We start from the raw sequence: 17,507 nt of genomic DNA, 5'->3' as shown, positions 1-17,507 counted from the left end.
GTTTAACTGTAGAGATATTTGCAATGCTAAACATTGTTAGTATGCACAAAGTAACAAGACTTGAAATATCTTAATGGCATCAAAAAAAGGTCAGTCATTTTCAGGCATCATAATGAACAAAAAATAAAAGGGAAATCACTTGTTTAGCCTTCTTCTGTTTGGCTTACCGTAAGAGCAATGAAGGAGCTATGGCAGTTTTCTTTATTCAACATAAACTTGTCTCACTACTTGAACTTCTCATTTCAATGTTAAGCTGTGGTCCAACACAATGACATTTTACTCCACAGGAAAGGCTGGTTCCCTTTCTCCTACACTCAGCCACAGCATAGTATGATGGATCACCTCGAGAGGTACGTCCAGATAGAAAAACTTTGCATCTTTTTAAAGTTGTTAAGAAAGTGACAGAAAGCAGCTTTATAGCTCAGTTTATCAGCAGAAATTGATAGCATTGATTGATTTGTAGAAAAACAATCTGGTAGTTTCCATGTTGAAAGTTAAAGTGAAACTTCGTCTTTGCCATTTCAGTTTTTGTATTCTCCCTTTCCAAACACATTCCCCTCACTCCCAAACTCCCAACAGCAATGTGGACGAAACAATGCAAAACCCCAAACCTCCAACTCATCATGTTTCCTTTGTCTTTTGTCATCTGTGCTCTTTATGACCTGCTCCATCTTTAAACCTCCTCTTTAGCTCCCTCTTCCTTTCTAAGGCTAACAGCACCAGTACAGGCCAGCTCGACAAGCTGGGTACTCAGGCTACCGCAGCCCTCACCCCAGAGTCAGAGGAGGAGCGCTCTCTTCCTCCACAGAGGGTCAGCACCTTCCGCCCACGCCCATACAGCATGGCTGACAGCAACAGGGTGAGAAACTTAAGGGGGGAGGTTCAAAGAATTACTTCAACCAACTGAACATTAGGATAAATGAAAGAGGATTGGATGATTCGAACTGAACTGAGTCATAAATCTTCTTTACATTTCAGATCGCTGCGGCATTGGCCTCTCCACCACCTTCTCCAACCAGGTAACTCTTGCAAAGATGCTCTGTGTGTCTTTAAAGAGACTCTTGACTCTTTATATGTCCAAGCTCTAAACATTTGACTGATCTTGGGTTGGGCTGTGGGGTTATGTTGTTAGTTAAACAGAAACAGGGAATAAGGCATTTTAGAATTCCCTGATTGATCAGCAAATGAGAAGATGATGGATAGTAAGAACCCAGCAGGGCACTGGGACTTATTTAGAGTAAAGCAACATATCACCACCATTTACCATCAGTCAGCAAGTACTGTAAGCATTCAGTCACTCCCCTTAGCTAGAAATATCTGAAGGCTAACACTCCAAAGTAGATTTTTTGAAACCCTCCCTTTTGCAATGTACAACACAAAGTTAATGTCAGCATTCAGCCACTTTCTTATATCAACCAGGAAGGGGCTGAATGCTAACATGTGCTGCTGTCTGATTGTAGCTCATGACATTGGCGTGTCCAGAGGGGTGGCCAAGGGTGGCACTGGCACCCCTTGAAATCCAATTGGCCGCCCCAGAGGCCACCCCAAAATCCTAAACTATGATTGGCTGTTTGCCTTGTCAGAAATGGGGTTTCTGTTCAACTCTATAATTTGGGATGAGTTAAAAGGCTGACAGTAGATTTCTTTATTAGTGCCCTCAAATGTGACTTTGAAAAAACATCTTTTGTAAGTCCTTAAAGAATTAAGCTTAGAAGATTTATGCCACTTTGTCATGTTTTTTTTAAGTCAAAATGAATATAACAACTGTTTAATACTTTAATGAAAGTAGGATGTGAAGACAGAAAGGGTAAATGTTATATATTTGTAAATGCACTGGCCACCCCTGCCTATGTGAGAGCCTCAGTTGGGCCACCCTGGTCAAAAAGTTCTGGACAGCCTACAACTAGCATGCCTCTCTCCTAAGCTCCTTGTTAGCACACATTTGTGCAGGTAATGAAAAACGGAGGAGAGTTGAGTTGTATTTTATACAGTCTATGGGCTGAACAAGCTCCGAGCTCTGACTCTGTGACAGACCGGATATTGTTGTGACGTAACAAAAACACGGAAGTCTGAAACGGCTCGTTTTAGACACATTTACAGAAAGGTGTAGAAATCAAAACAGGGGCAGAATGGATTTTTTTCATTCTCGGGGGGTTTGTAGACATGCCAGGGAAACATATTTCAGGTAGAGAACCATTAAAAAGTCCATATTGCATGTTATGTCACCTTTAACAGAAACCCCATTTCTGACAAGGCAAACGGCCAATCATAATTTAGGATTTTGGGGTGGCCCTTGGGGTGGCAAATTGGATTTCAAGGGGTGCCAGGGCCACCCTTGGCCACCCCTCTGGACACGCCACTGCATGTGATGCTCCACATCTTTGCTTCTTCAGCAAAACTTGCTGAAGTGCCCAATAAATGTAATGTGCTTTTGTCATACCTTTCATGTTTTCCTCCTTACAGAATCAATCCCTTTGCTCACATCCGACTCAGAAAAACTGTCACCAACGATCGCTCTGCCCCTATCATTGAGTGAACAGTTATTTTTCCACACAGCAGCAGCAATCGTGTGTTCTGTGGTTTGTCAATTCTTCAAACATCAGGTTGAATCCTGGAAACAAACCACCGGTTTATGTCGATGTTTTTTGGGGATGATGAGTTTCTTTTTTCTTTTTTTGCAAATTAATAAAGTATAGATTGTGTTTCTTGATAAATATGTTAAATCAGGTATAAAAAGTTTATATGTTAAGATCTGTTATAAATGTGATTTCAGTCCATTTAAGTTTGGGATAATTATGGAAAATGTTAAAAACAAAACAAAACTATAATATTTGAAAATATCTGAGAATTGTGTGCAAAAAATAAAAGGTAGTTTTTAAGAAACCTAAGTTGTGATGTTAGGTTGTACTTAGCTTAGAGTATGAGGTCTCGTTTACTTGTCAAGAATAACTAACATTGTCAGGTATATGAAAGATGCCTCTGACTTATTTTACTGTGCAATTCAACATAACCTTTGATCTAATTTTTTGGTTGTTTATTGTGCCATATTCATAACTGTTTTCTTTGCGTGGTTGATTTAGGGACTGGTTCCTCATAGCGGGTTGTGAACTTTTACTGTAACAAAGTGTTATGGGAAGAGGGCAGGCTCCTACTCTAAAAGTGCTATAAAAATGTTCTATTTTTAGAAATACTGCCAGATTGTTGAATTTTCTTGGTTTCAATGAAGTTAAGGTTTTGCATTTATTTCAAGTGTCTTTTCTATTACAAAAAGTGTTTTTTGTTTAAGAGAGACTTGGTAAATGATACTGAAATTGGCCATAAAAGTTATTTTTGAGCTGTTTCTACTAAAGAATTAATGAGCATGGGCAAAGCTGTTCATGTGTTTGAGTCCCTGTTGGTTATATCTTTCTGTTAATTCCAGGTAACATGACACATTCTGCTGCTGTAACTTTACATTCAAGTGTTCTTTGTTTGTAATTCTTTTTTATGATTTAAATCTGTATTGGCCTCAAAAAAAAATTATGAAAACAAATTCTAACTTTGATTTTTAAAATAATTGATCAATGAGAGTTGTAGACTCTCAGATGATTTTTTTTTAACAAAGGAAGTCATACAACAAAGCTTCTGAGATCCACAGAAACAAACTTTGACAATTAACAGATGAACATTTAGATGATGGTGTTTTTGAAAGAAGTTTTTATTCCAGAAAGTTGATTATTGTTGAGGGTTTCAAAGTGTGAAGTATGAAAGTTTTGCCAGATTAGTCTTTGGATTTGATGTCTTCTTGATTCCTTTTCAGTCCCAAATCTTAAGCTAGACAACATCTAGGCTAGTTGTTTGTAGCTGTATGTTTACCAATCAGACTGAGCAGAATCTTAAAGAGGGATGTGAAAGCCAGGGCAGACGACAGGATTTTTTTAATAGGGAGAAATGTGATGATGAAAGTGATGATGAAAGCATACCAGAAAGTTGACCAACGTCTGAGCAAGTGTTTATGGTAAACTAGAAATATCCAAAGTAATACTCTATAGCTCTATAGTTATTTTTAGAGAAGTGTTTTAAAGATAAAACTCTGTATGTTTAAAAACTGAAATGGTTTATGTTCTTGTTGTAATTACTTTGAGCTTCTGTGATCTTGTAGCACCTTGAAGATTTAAGATCCCACAGGGGGTTGTAGAAAATAATTTCTAACAGCATTGATCCTACTTTGAGTAGTATTGCATCATTAATAAAAGTGACCGTAAATGCTAGAGCTAATGCTTCTTCATGCTTGTTAATAGTGCAAAAATGTGCGATTGTTTGACTTTTATTTAACTTCTTTTCAGAAATAATATTTCCCTTTGGTATGACATTTGGACTTTGCTGACACAGTTAACTCCTAGTTTTCCATTAACAGTACAACATGAACAATTGAACTCATAATAAGACCTGTCAGACAGTTACACAGTGAAAATACACAGTGGCTTTTTTTCATCTACTTAGGTCTGAATTTCTTTTTAACTGAGACCATTGTTTCATGTAGACCAAAGCTAGGAGGAACTGTTGTCTGTTGTATTGAACCATTCAAAGCAGAATGAGTTTAAGCTGAGTTTTGTGCAAGTGTCTGTAGTGAATTAACAAGAATGTAAAAATTAGGCAGTAGATGAAATTGATTAATCTTGAAGCAAATGTAAAAGAGAAATAGATCTAGTGAAACATTTTTTTTAACAAAAAACAGCACGTTTAACACATCTAAAAATGTTATATTTGACACCTAACGAATGGTAAAATCATAAGTAAATTAACCGCTAGTCTTCAATATTTTGTGTACAGAAAGTATGTTTATTATAAGTGCATTTTATGCAGACCTCTCATCGCAGCTTCAGATGGAGACACTGTGTGTACAGCTGAATGTACTATACAAAACTGTCTTAACTACTTGATTATGGAAGAACTGCCACTGAAAACCGGATACCAACCAAAGTCCAAAACTCCTCTGCCATAGTGAAATATTGTTACTACATTGCACACACATCTTACACAGTTCCACAGTTCTGTGGAACAAAAACAAAGCAATTTAAATGGACGCTCAGTCCGTTCTCTAAGCTACATCAACATGAAATCCTGCTGACTCAGAAGACATTTTATTGTAGTGATGAACACTTTCATCTGAAACACTGAATATTGATGTGATGTGAAATAAAAGTTCTATGAAGGAAACGTTTGCCCGTTGTAGTTCTTATAGATGACATGTTTGTTTCCCCATAAAAGTTATGTAGCTTTTATGTTTTTGAAGTACATTCAAAGTGTGGGATCAAATTATATTAATACTTCATTTTAAAGGGGTTCCATGCCATACAGATTCCTGCATTATTGTGTGGCCTCTGTTACTCATGCAAGCAGACTAATGCAGGTATGAAACAAAGAATTCAGTCCAACTTTGTCAAGTTAAGCCTCTTTTGAAGGATCAGGGTTGTGCTGAAGCTTAGTTTCAAAACTCTCTTGATCTGCCCTGGAAAATCAAACAGAAGTCTTAATGCTGAGTTATGATTTCTGACAGAAAAATATGATTTGTTTCACATTTGAAGGTGTTTAATGATGTTAGTCTCCTGATTTGAAGTTGAAAGAGTTCATGCAAACTTCTTTGTTACACACTTATAAGTATCTGAGGTTCAGCTTGGGTCATTTACTTAATGTTATAATGTAGTTAAAAATGCCCTCCACCTTGTGTATTTAATGTGTCCAAAAAAGAACAAAGTGGTAAAAAAGCTGAATTAAATATAGAATCTTTATTTTGGGACACATGGAGCATTTACTCAGACACAAACGAACAAAATAACAGAACGGGTGTCGATCGAGAGATTTGAACAGTTACAAGTTTTTAAGCCATTGCAGGTTGGTTCCTTCGGGTTTACATGGGTGGTCAGGGACATCAGGCATGTTTCCATCATCTCGCACTGGAACTGCAGAGGGGAAAATGAGAAAAAGACAATCCAGTTTTTTATTGTATGGTTAAAAAATACTGAAGTACTGTGTTGCATCCTTTACTGTCACTCTAACACAATATGCTCAGCTGTGTTTACCTGGATAGTTGTATGGCACAGCTGAATTGATCATTGCTGTGTACTTTGTGATGGGGCTGATGAATGGAAGAACAATACCTGAGGAAAGATGTATTAATATACACCAGGTTAACATATTAATAACACTTCACAACGCTTTCTATTCAAGAAATCCACGTTCTGCTAATGCTGCTAGCCGAACTATGACATGCTGACATATGAAAAATCTACAATTTGAAAGGTCACAAAACACAACGGTAATTCAGTAAACCATGTCCTTCTGGGTCAAAGGATAGACCAGTCCATTCAGCGATGAGTCATGTCCCCCAAGGGTACCTATTTCTTCCAGCTTGGTTAATGTTGTAGTGTTTTCTGATTTGCAGTAGTGTTTTCTGAATTGCAGCTGTGATTTTCACTTCAGGGCCACCGTAATTCACAGGTATTCACAGGTATGTATTATTTTTCAGAAGCCTACTGAAGTAAGTTGCAGTAAACATATATATACCAATACAATTTTAGGGGGTCCAGTGAGTAGAATAAGGGTAATGTTCACTTTAAAATGTTGCTCTAATGCCTTCGCAGCAGAAAAACACTATTAAATTCAACAATATAATAACAATAACATTTGCACTCTGGCTTAGGTTAATTCATTTATCTATGTCTTAAAAGTACTTCAACACCTTTCTTTGTACAGATAGTATTTTTATTTAGAATTTTTTAGGGTTACTTTTTAGGTTTATATATTTATTGTCCTTACTGTCTTGTTGTGTCCTTACTGTCTTGTTGTTAAAGACCAGTGTTCCATTCACCACGTCAAATTCCTTGTGTGTGCGAGCTCACTTGGCAATAAAGATTTCTTGAATCTCGTCATGCCTATTTGTTGTTCTTTTATGTTTATAATTGATGTTATTATTATTGTATTTATACTTGTATTTGTATGCCTTTGTACAAAAAGAGCACAGTTTACCAAGACAAATTCCTTGTGTGTTCAAGCATAATTGGCAAATAAAGCTGATTCTGATTCTGATACTTGAATATTTCCAAGACAGGTTATGCAATGTAATACTCCGACTACACACAATTTTGAACTAAATCAAAATACTGACCCACTAGTCCAATCGCACAAGACGTCAGGATTACAGGCTCCTTGTTCCAAGCATTCTTCAGGAACGCTCCAAATCCTGCAGGTGAAATAAATAAACAGGTAAAAATCAACATACAATACACATGCTATCGTTAGCCAAAGTTAGCAGCACACCCAAGGTCACGAATTTCGTTTAATTTCGAGTGGATACTTCAGTGATTCAGTAAATCTGAGCCCATGTCAGTTTAAGATTTATCTGTATGCTGCCGGAGCTTCTTATAAAAGCCTGTTTCACACAAAACACGTATGAAAGATGAGAAAATGTTCACGTACCCGCCATGTTGACTTCTGTAGTTATCAACCGAGAGGCTCATGGGAAATGTAGTCAAATGATATCTGACGTCATTTTTCGGCGCCCGTCGCATAAAAACATTACTTGAACAGAAAGAATGGTGAGAGAAGAGCTGTCCTTGCCTCGTTATATATCAATCTTTCTTATCTGAGCTGAAGTCTGTAGTATCATCGACCTAATGAAGATCTTTCCAGAGGTGGCTTACTCACATCTTCACAGCATCAGGTGCTACTGAGCCGACATCCCGGATTTGGACTCATTTTTAATAATGTAAGTACCTTTGTAGGCAATGAAAGTCCATCGTCGCTAATGCTATTCCTCTTCCAATCGATTATATTACTTTGTGCTCAATTAAACGTCGCTAATATTTATTATTTCTTTATTAATTTCTTTATTTCTTTATTAGGATCCCCATTAACTTCCACATTGTGTTTGCCAGTCTTCCTGGGGTCCACACAACAAAACAAAAACAAGAAAAACAATTATTTAAAACCACACGTTATCCATAAAACAAAAATGCAATAGCAGCCAATTATAAAAATCAAGAATGAAAATGAAAAATAAAACTAAGTATCTGAGCAAATAAACGATAAGTAGCATTTAAACTACAAAATAATGTAAACAAAAACAAAATTGTCACAAACACATGGCACCAAAAATTAATAAAGCAAAGACTTTCAAAACAGTGATTACATAATAACGTCTATGAGGAATTCATCAGCATTTGTTTAAGTGACTTTTTAAAATAAAATCTGATTTTGATCATTCTCATGTTGGTGGGGAGTTGATTCCAGGCAGAGGAACCTCCAAAAAGAACAGATCTCATCATACAGTTAGTTATAGGACTTGGTGTTAGCAGATAACCAGACATGTCGTATACCTATGATTACAACCAGAATATTTGAGTCTATCCAGGGGCGATTCTAGGATCAGATGTTTAGGGGTGCTGAGCACCCAGACAGCTGCCCGGCCGGGGAAGATAAATGTAACTGTTTTGTACATTTTAATGCAATTTCATTCCCACATTTGTGAAAGAAAAGTACAACACTTTTTGGGAAAGTCTGTGACTAAACCATCAAATCTGATAAAGGTTATTTAAATGCTGAGCCACATCAAAAGAGAAATGGATTGGAATCATAAAAGGAACATATGGTAACCCTTATTTCTGGGGAAAGACAACTCATTTAGATACAGTAGCTCCTCAACATATATCTAAACATGTATGTATGTTTCTGGAGTACACCAGACCCCTATAGTGAGCACCAAAAATACCCCAAAAATGGCATTGGAGTTATTTTTTAGACTTTGATTTGAAATGCAATGCACTACATGTAAAATGCAGTGGAGCTGCTGAATTTTTGTTGTTAAAATATTACGTTTTAACCAAGTACTGTATGCTTCAGCACCCCCAAAATGGGCTAGAAACGCCTATGAGTCTATCTCAAAAGAACTGTGGTGTGTCATTCCATATAACAGTTTGCATAAATGACAGGATTTAATTTAGCCTCCACAGTTAGCCAATATAATCTTTTATGCATCTCAAGCACATTAGTACGAAAAGAACAGTTAAGAGCCAATCTTGCAGCTCGATTTTGTACAACTTGAAGTTTTTTTAGATGTTTTTCAGCAGCACTTGACCAGATAAGCAGACAGTACTCAATCTGTGACAGAACAAGTGACCTAACAACATCTTTCATAACAGAAGGTGGAACAAATCCAGAACATTTCCTTGAAATAGCTTTTCCTTTTCCCATGTTGGAGACAATATAATCGATTTGGTCGGATCATTAACTATTTTGACACCGAGTAATTTGGTTTTGGAAACCTGTTTTACAGATTTGCCGTCTATTGATAAGTTAAGCGTAGTGGCATTAGCAAGAACATTCCTCCTAGCAGCATTTAGTTTTGTCAATGTTCGGTACCAATGTATTAAATTTAACCCATTTAAATCTACCGAAGTCGAAATAAATAACCTCGGTCGTCCAGTTGTGAGAGCAGCAGGTAAACGTATTCAGGAGCTCTTTTCAGTCAACATGTATTAGTTGAACCACATAGGTATAAGTTTGTTATAGAACAATCCTCTTGTTTTTTAAGATGATGGAGGATTTCTCTGGGTTGGCTCTCCCTCCTCTTTTTGGAGGACACATCCTGGAGGCAGAGCTGGAGCCTGGTGGTGTGGAGCTGGGACCAGGAGAGGTAATCTTTATTATCATGATAAGGCTATATTAATATTGTGTGAGGGTTTTCATTATAGATTTAATGATTATTACATTTTTTTTAAATTACATTCAACCAATATTAGAATGAAAAGACTAAAGGACTGAAGACAGTGAAGGTTGTGTCATTGGGTGCGTGAAGCCTGTGGTCCCTGTAGTACAGAAGGAAAAGGAAACACTCTACATAGCTGTCTAATCCCCTACAAATTATAATTTCAGATATAAGATACAACTACATACATAAGTCAGCATCCAGGTTTTATGTGTCCAACATAATGGATGTATTCAGTTATAGAATTGAGTGTCAAATGATGTCAACACAACATTAAACATGATAATAAAAATGTACTACATTCACCAACAGGAGTGTTCTGTATGTGAAAACTATTTTTGATTTGAATCACTGACCCAGAAAGCCAAACAGAAAGGATACAGGTGTGTTGATTCTCTCAGGTGGAGCTGGGTCCTGGAAGCAATGAGCTGCTGGAGAGTACAGCAGAAGAAGATGAAGAGAGAAGAGCTCTTGATAAGAGGAAATATTTGGCTCTGAGCAGGAGATGTAAAGAAATTGAACAGGTTTGTACAAACTTGCATTTGGATTTAGAGAGGTGTGTTATGTTTCTAAGAATACATCACTGTCTGTGAAATGTATTTGGGTTTATTGGCACCAGCTTTGTGATTGCAAATACCTTTCCTTGCTATGCACTTAAATGCTGGCTGTTTTTTTTTTTTTATCTAAGAAAGATTTCTGATATGTTTTCATTCATATCAGCTGATTTAATTTTGGGACTGCACTTGCAGAGCATAGGAGACTGCATTACAGAAATGTATATTAATTATATGATTATTTCAAATAAAGACTTAAACCTATTATTCTGTTGCTTTTCACAACTGCTTTATCTTTACCTTCAGCACATTTATCTACAACACTATCCAGTCTCTTCCATTTACATTCAGATGTTAGAACTAAATAGATAATACTATTTAAAGCCTACATCAGCCATGTATGACAGTGTACTCACAGTCCCTTTCAAAATTGTCCTTTTCAGGTGAATCAGAAGATTCTTGGTCGCCTTCACCAGGTACAAAGAATTACACGTCGCTTGAAGAAAGAGAGACGGTATGAAACTTCATCACATTAACTCTTACATTTTAGATGTTTTCTGCATGATGGCCAATTTGAAGATAATTTTGATATTGCAGGTTTCTCATGAAGACTTTAGATGCTCATGGAGATGACTACAGAAACGCCCAGCTCACGATACTTCTAGAGGTGAAATTAAACTTTATAAGAACTTTATGTAAAACTAGTTGTGAAGCATCATTAATATTTTGTATTGTTATCATCCATGCCATAATATAAGCAGGGTTGTAATACATTGCTCAAACTGCTGAACAATTTAGTTTGCCAGACAAAAGATCAGGTGTTTTCAACCACATGTATATCAAATACGGTTTAGGGAAATACAACCTTGATGTTCTGCTACCACTGGTTTGTTTGCAGTGTGGAAGTCCGACATGCTTTTTAAGCTTTTCTAATCTACAATCCTGTGTGCAGCAAAATATATGCCATATAATTATAAGATAAATACATGTTATTGAAATAAAAATGTAAACGTATTATTACAGGCATTACATTGAACAACAGCAGATTGATTTCTAACAGAATGTCAGAAAGGCCCATGAAAATCTACTTTGTAGCAGAAGGGCTATAATGTTTTCAACAACAATACATTTTGCACTCCATTCTTTAATAGGCGTATAATTACAAATGTCCTAGTGTTATAACAGGGTAGTATGTTTCATTTGTATGCATATCATATACTTAAGTCTGTAAGTTCAGCTTCAGAATGTACAATGATGAAAAATAAGAAGCATGTGGTTTTAAATGCAGGGTAAACATGGTAAAATGCAGTGTGCGTGATAGTAAAATCAGCTTGTTAGGTGGGTGTGCCAGTCAGACCAGTCAAAGCCAAAAGTTCCATGTTTAATTTGACTATTTTCTATCAGTTCCTGCTCCTGGAGTGCAGGTTCACTAAATCATTGAATTCAGTCCTGATAATATGGATTATTATAATAAAAGGATGTGTGTGGATCAACCTGTCATGAGGACCCTGAAAATAAGTTTTTTGCATGTGTCATGATATCAACTCATACAGCTGTTGTCTTCTTTTTTTTTAAAACAGAGTTTTATTGTTTTTTGTTTTTCCACAAACAGAAGAGAATTAAATCAGATCATACATCTTGCCTTCAAACCACATTAAACATTTAAAGTAAAATATTAAGAGTGGATTATATAAAGACATTTACATTAGAAAGAGAAGAGAAGGAAGAGAAGAAAAAAAAGAAGAAAATAAAACACATTAATAAATAAAACAAAATAATATACTGCCACCATATCATACCGTACATTCCAAACAAGGAAAACCCAGCCGCCAAACCACTTCCCCCCACAGGTCAATGTCATGCCTATTGCCATTATAATACGTTTTCGCATACTAAGTACAAGCAAATATAATACCTGATTAAAAAAAGGCAAAGCTAGCTAAGCTATACTGACAAGAGAGACTCAATAAAAAAAAAAAAGAAAAGAAAAGAAAAAGAAAAAGGAGGATGCCTATTGATTAACTCTCTGCAGGTTTGGCCATTTTATGTCATTTTGTCCGCTCAACAGAAGTTGAGTCAGTAGCTGTTGTCTTTTCATTTAGAATTTGACAGAGGACCCTTCTGCTTGGTGTGGCCATACGGTTGGATAATAATGATGAACTCTTTGTAGTTTCCATTGTGTTTGAATTTAAAGGTCAACCCAACAAGTACAGTTAATCTGGCAGTGGTACAGCCTGTCTGCTTTTTGTTTTGAAGCAGTGAAATATAAATAACTCAAGCCTCTGATGCATGTTTGAAATAGTCTCTTGTTTTTGTTCCAGGAAGAGTCGGGAGCACATTTAGATCCTGCAGTTGGAGTCGAGGAAGACCGGCTCAATGGTGTGTCTGGTTCTGCTTCGTCTGCACCTTCGCATCATGCTGCAGCACCAAAGAAGAGGAGGCATCGAATTTCACGACAAGACAAAGATAAAGATCAAGTAAATTCAAATGTATTTATTTTTTAATACTTCATCTGTTTTTGCTTGAATGGGTGTTATAATATGTATATAGGCAACTTCAAAAGTACACATTCAGACATCTGACAGTGCTTACTAATGATTTTCTGTGCTTATATTCTTCTTCTTTTCCCAGCCTGAAGCCGACATGTCCTCGTTGGCAGAGACACAGTTTGGAGAGATGCCCAGTCCAACTTCACTGTCTCACTGATCACTGCACTGCCCTGGGTGTGATGATGATAAAAGAGGACCAAGTTTCATAAACTGTTCAAAAGATGCAACCTCCTCTGTTCAGCTAGGTTTTGCTCTGTGTAATTTTACTTGAATGTTATGAACTCATTGAATGAACTTTAGGTAAAATGCTACTTACCTGGTACATTTATTAATTTGTTTTGAGTATATGAGTTTCTAATTTCATGTTTTGTACTGACAACATATAGTTATGATTAGTAATAAACTGTAAACACTCATGTACAACCTCCTATGTTTTCTTATCAAGCAATGTAGATACAGTTTTAGAAAAGTACCTGCATTGATCATCCAGAAATTGTTATTATTAGTATTAGATGGCATTAGACCAAGGGAGCCATGATTATCAGGTTTGTTTGATTCGTATGTGATGCAACACTTTTTTTGGTTCAGTTAATTATTTATTTTAAGGCTAAAAAATGTTTCAAGGGTGCTGGTGTTTCATTATGAAATGTTTGCAGAGAGAGACAAATGCGAGACAGAGGAGTCACTTTTTTAAATCTTAACGTCTGCATCAATAGATAAGACTTGATCAACAGAACACAGTGAAAAAACATTTCTATTGAAAATATAAAAAATCTAAGTTTCAAGCTGAATTATTATAAAAACAGATTTCAGATTTTTTATTTGATTTGTGGATTCGACTTTCTGTGTAGAGAATCTGTGTCACTCCCCTGGCAATTATGTTTCATTTAAAAAAAAAAAAAAAGACGAGTGTCAAACATGTGGCCCGCGGGCCAAAACAGACCTGCCAGAGGTTCCAATCTGGCGACTTTGCAAAGTGAAAAAAATTACATAGAAGACATTAACTGCAATTTTTCAATGAAAGTTACTACTATTTCAAATTTTTCCTCTGGGGGTCGCATACAATCATAGTGCTGACAGAATGACCTGAACGGCCTTTTTTCCCGGGACTTTATTTCTCAAAGTGAGAAAATAGATGACTTGCTGTTTGCATAATCCGGTTGAGATTCATGAAGACCTTTTAGAGCACTATATGATGATCCACTAACTACTAACACTAGCACTACACCCCCTGCATACAACACGGTCCAGCAAGCAGACTGTTCATGCTGGAGCTGAGGGGTCCAAAATAGTCAACTTTACCTTGTTCATTGTTATAATCTATCTATTCTTTTGCTGTTAACATTACGCTCAGTGTCAGGTGCACAGGTAACCTGTGTGTTTGGTGTGTTTGCAGCAGGTTTCAGGGCTTAACCCTCCGGTTATGTTTGTTTCTTAGGGACAGCAATAATGTTTGTAGATCAACTTGACCCGGGGCATGTTTAATTATCCAGAAGTGTCAGAACTCAAAAAAATCCCAATAAACATTTTTAATCTCATTATTAAATCCATTACTAACCATTTAAATCAATATTTAGTGCAATGGTGTTCTTTAATCCTCACAGATCATGGTTCAAATAGGATAACTCACTCGTTTTTTATGAAAATTCATGTTAAAACTTTTTTTAATGTACATTTGAAAGATCAAAATATAAATACAATAGTTTTACATGACTTAGATTTTTGTTTATTTCATATATATTTTTTTTTTTATTATCTTTTTTTTATGAAGTGATGTTGATAAATTAACAGGAGACACCTCTTCTGTCACATGCTGCCCAGATTTTGATGCTGTATTTAGCTGGTTTGGAAGGCATATATTGCCTAAAATGGAAGGAACCTCTGAATGCCTCTAGCCTTTCATCCACTGTGACATTAGGGCCTGGGTTATAGAGTAGTGGAAGTTGCTCTACCCACTTGTCCCTCACAGTTCTAAGGGCTGACAGCTTGTCTCTATTCGATCTCAGCTCCTGCAGTCAAATGCCGAAGTGTCCTTGGGCAAGACACTGAACCCCAAACTGCTCCCTCAGTTGTTCAGTGGTGCATGAATGTCTAGAATAAGATTATCTAATACTGATGGTCCCTTACTATAGCAGCCTCTACCATCATTGGGTGAGCGAGTAATGTAAAAGAGCTTTGAGTGGTCAGAAGACTGGAAAAGAGATATATGAGTACAAGTCCATTTACCATTTACCATTTACCATGACCTGCTCAAAAGCTGACTTGATGTCTGTTACACGAGTCACTGCTATCCTAGTGGCTCTGTCTTTATAATGTTTTCTGTAGACAGTTTGCCTGACTTATATTTGGGGATGAAGATCACTGTATTTCCCCATTCTTGATGTGAATGTCTGCTTGGAGGTATATGAATATCTGTTTCCTCATTTGGTTCATAGTCAGAGTCATCAGACTCAGAATTGACCACAAGATGGTCTTCATCTTCAGACACACCCTCCTCTCTTTCACTGTCATGATCAAAGAGGAGTGCCAGGGTTATCACCTGTTTACTTCTGCTGCTCATTTTCTAAAGCTCTGACAGAGAGTGTATCATGCGTAGATGCAGAGTATAATGTTGGTAGGACTCCCTTGCAGAGAATCTGTATATGTTTTTCCCCTCCCCTGCTGTAGTGATGGGAAGTTCGGCTCTTTTCAGAGAGCCAGCTCTTTTGACTCGGTTCCCGAAGAAGAGCCGGCTCTTTCGACTCCCGAACGGCTCTTAATTTAGAATCTTTTGAAGCCGTATGTTTTACCTTAACTTTGCAAAAACTAATGGTTTGTGTTGAAAACCCTTTTATGTACACTTTTTTATGAGAAGCCTTATAATTGCCCAAGTTTGTGGATTTATTCTGTTACAAAACCATTCTTACTTTTGTTTAGTATTTTACTCAAACTTCTTTAATTGTACAAATTAACCCAAAACTGCAAACTCATCCACTGAACAGAACCAGAACCAAACTCGAGCAAACAGAACCAGAACCAAACTTAAGCAAACAGAACCAGAACCAACTTAAGCAAATAGAACCAGAACCAAACTCAAATAAACAGAACCAGAACCAAACTCAAGAAAACAGAACCAGAACCAAACTCAAGCAAACAGAACCAGAACCAAACTCAAGAAAACAGAACCAGAACCAAACTCAAGCAAACAGAACCAGAACCAACTTAAGCAAACAGAACCAGAACCAAACTCAAACAAACAGAACCAGAGCCAAACTCAAGCAAACAGAACCAGAACCAACTTAAGCAAACAGATCCAGAACAATCCCAAGCAAACAGAACCAGAACCAAACTCAAGCAAACAGAACCAGAACCAAACTCAAGCAAACAGGACCTAACTCAAGCAAACACAACCAGAATCAAGTCAAGAAAACAGAACCAGAACCAGAACCAACCCAAGCAAACAGAACCAGAACCAAACTCAAGCAAACAGGACCTAACTCAAGCAAACACAACCAGAACCAAACTCAAGAAAACAGAACCAGAACCAACCCAAGCAAACAGAACCAGAACCAAACTCAAATGAACAGAACCAGAACCAACTCAAGCAAACAGAACCAGAACCAAACTCAAATAAACAGAACCAGAACCAACTCAAGCAAACAGAACCAGAACCAACTCAAATAAACAGAACCAGAACCAAACTCAAGAAAACAGAACCAGAACCAACCCAAGCAACAGACCCAGAACCAAACTCCAATTAAACAGAACCAGAACCAAACTCAAGCAAACAGAACCAGAACCAGAACCAAACTAGAGCAAACATTATTAATCTCCTCAGTGCAGGTTGGCATTGAGAAAAATCAGATGGTTCAGCTTGGATGGGCTGATCTGATTTCTACTCTCAGTGAGTATTTGCCCTGTCTTCGAGAAGACTCTCTCTGAAGGAACAGATGTAGCCACAATACACAGCCTCCCCTCCATCACCTATATCCTATATCCTCACATGTGATTGGCCGCATGGCCGTCATGCTGACAAATCAAAACAAAGATCTGCTGTTAGGGGTTAGGGGTCGGGGTAGGGTTAGGGGTAGGGTTAGGGGTAGGGTTAGGGTTAGGGTTAGGTTTAGGGTTAGGGTTATGATTAGGGTTAGGATTAGGGTTAGGGTTAGGGTTATGATTAGGGTTAGGGTAAGGGTTAGGGTTAGGGTTATGATTAGGGTTAGGGTTAGGGTTATGATTAGGGTTAGGGGTAGGGTTAGGGCTAGGGTTAGGGTTATGATTAGGGTTAGGGTTAGGGGTTAGAGTCAGGGTTGGGGTTAGAGTTGGGGTTAATAATAATAACTTAGTATCTCATAATTATGACTGAGTATCTCATTATTATGACTTTGTATCTCATTATTATGACTTAGTATCTCATTATTATGACTTAGTATCTCATTATTATGACTTTGTATCTCATTATTATGACTTAATATCTCATTATTATGACTTTGTATCTCATTATTATGACTTAGTATCGCATTATTATGACTTAGTATCTCATGATTATGACTTTGTATCTCATTATTATGACTTTTTTTACTTTTCCTTAACAAAATATGTTTTAATTTTTTTTTTTAACTGCCGGAGACAGGCTTCCATAAGTTTGACACCCCTGCTCTATATAATAAAATACTTAAG

The 17,507-nt window shown here is 36.9% G+C and overlaps 3 protein-coding genes across 5 annotated transcripts in view; 2 read left to right on the top strand and 1 right to left on the bottom strand.

The window, feature by feature from the left end:
• Window positions 1–5,199, top strand: part of zgc:158689 (uncharacterized protein LOC791177 homolog) — a 30,545-nt gene extending 25,346 nt beyond the window's left edge. For both annotated transcript variants that reach the window (XM_034698054.1, XM_034698055.1), the window contains 4 exons: window positions 288–350; window positions 691–859; window positions 979–1,019; window positions 2,464–5,199. In XM_034698054.1, coding sequence (XP_034553945.1) covers window positions 288–350; window positions 691–859; window positions 979–1,019; window positions 2,464–2,536 — 346 coding nt within the window. In that variant the 3' untranslated portion in view covers window positions 2,537–5,199. The remainder of the gene's footprint in view (window positions 1–287; window positions 351–690; window positions 860–978; window positions 1,020–2,463) is intronic.
• A 550-nt stretch (window positions 5,200–5,749) lies between these two features.
• On the bottom strand, window positions 5,750–7,570 carry ndufa3 (NADH:ubiquinone oxidoreductase subunit A3). The gene is made up of 4 exons (XM_034698060.1): window positions 7,459–7,570; window positions 7,148–7,222; window positions 6,063–6,140; window positions 5,750–5,942 (listed from the first exon to the last, which is right to left on the bottom strand). Exons 1-4 carry the CDS (start codon window positions 7,463–7,465, stop codon window positions 5,851–5,853), a joined length of 252 nt encoding a protein of 83 aa, XP_034553951.1. The 5' UTR covers window positions 7,466–7,570; the 3' UTR covers window positions 5,750–5,850.
• On the top strand, window positions 7,536–13,264 carry tfpt (TCF3 (E2A) fusion partner). Of its 2 annotated transcripts, none has more exons than XM_034698058.1 (7): window positions 7,536–7,747; window positions 9,572–9,673; window positions 10,147–10,269; window positions 10,743–10,813; window positions 10,897–10,966; window positions 12,621–12,776; window positions 12,931–13,264. In XM_034698058.1, exons 2-7 carry the CDS (start codon window positions 9,572–9,574, stop codon window positions 13,003–13,005), a joined length of 597 nt encoding a protein of 198 aa, XP_034553949.1. In that variant the 5' UTR covers window positions 7,536–7,747; the 3' UTR covers window positions 13,006–13,264. The 2 variants fall into 2 exon arrangements, with proteins under 2 accessions (XP_034553949.1, XP_034553948.1); XM_034698057.1 differs by having other exon boundaries at window positions 12,621–12,788.
• Window positions 13,265–17,507: the final 4,243 nt, after the last annotated feature.

This window comes from Notolabrus celidotus, chromosome 12 (assembly GCF_009762535.1).
Source record: "Notolabrus celidotus isolate fNotCel1 chromosome 12, fNotCel1.pri, whole genome shotgun sequence".
NCBI lineage: Eukaryota > Metazoa > Chordata > Actinopteri > Labriformes > Labridae > Notolabrus > Notolabrus celidotus.
This window is presented reverse-complemented; position numbering and strand designations above follow the sequence as displayed.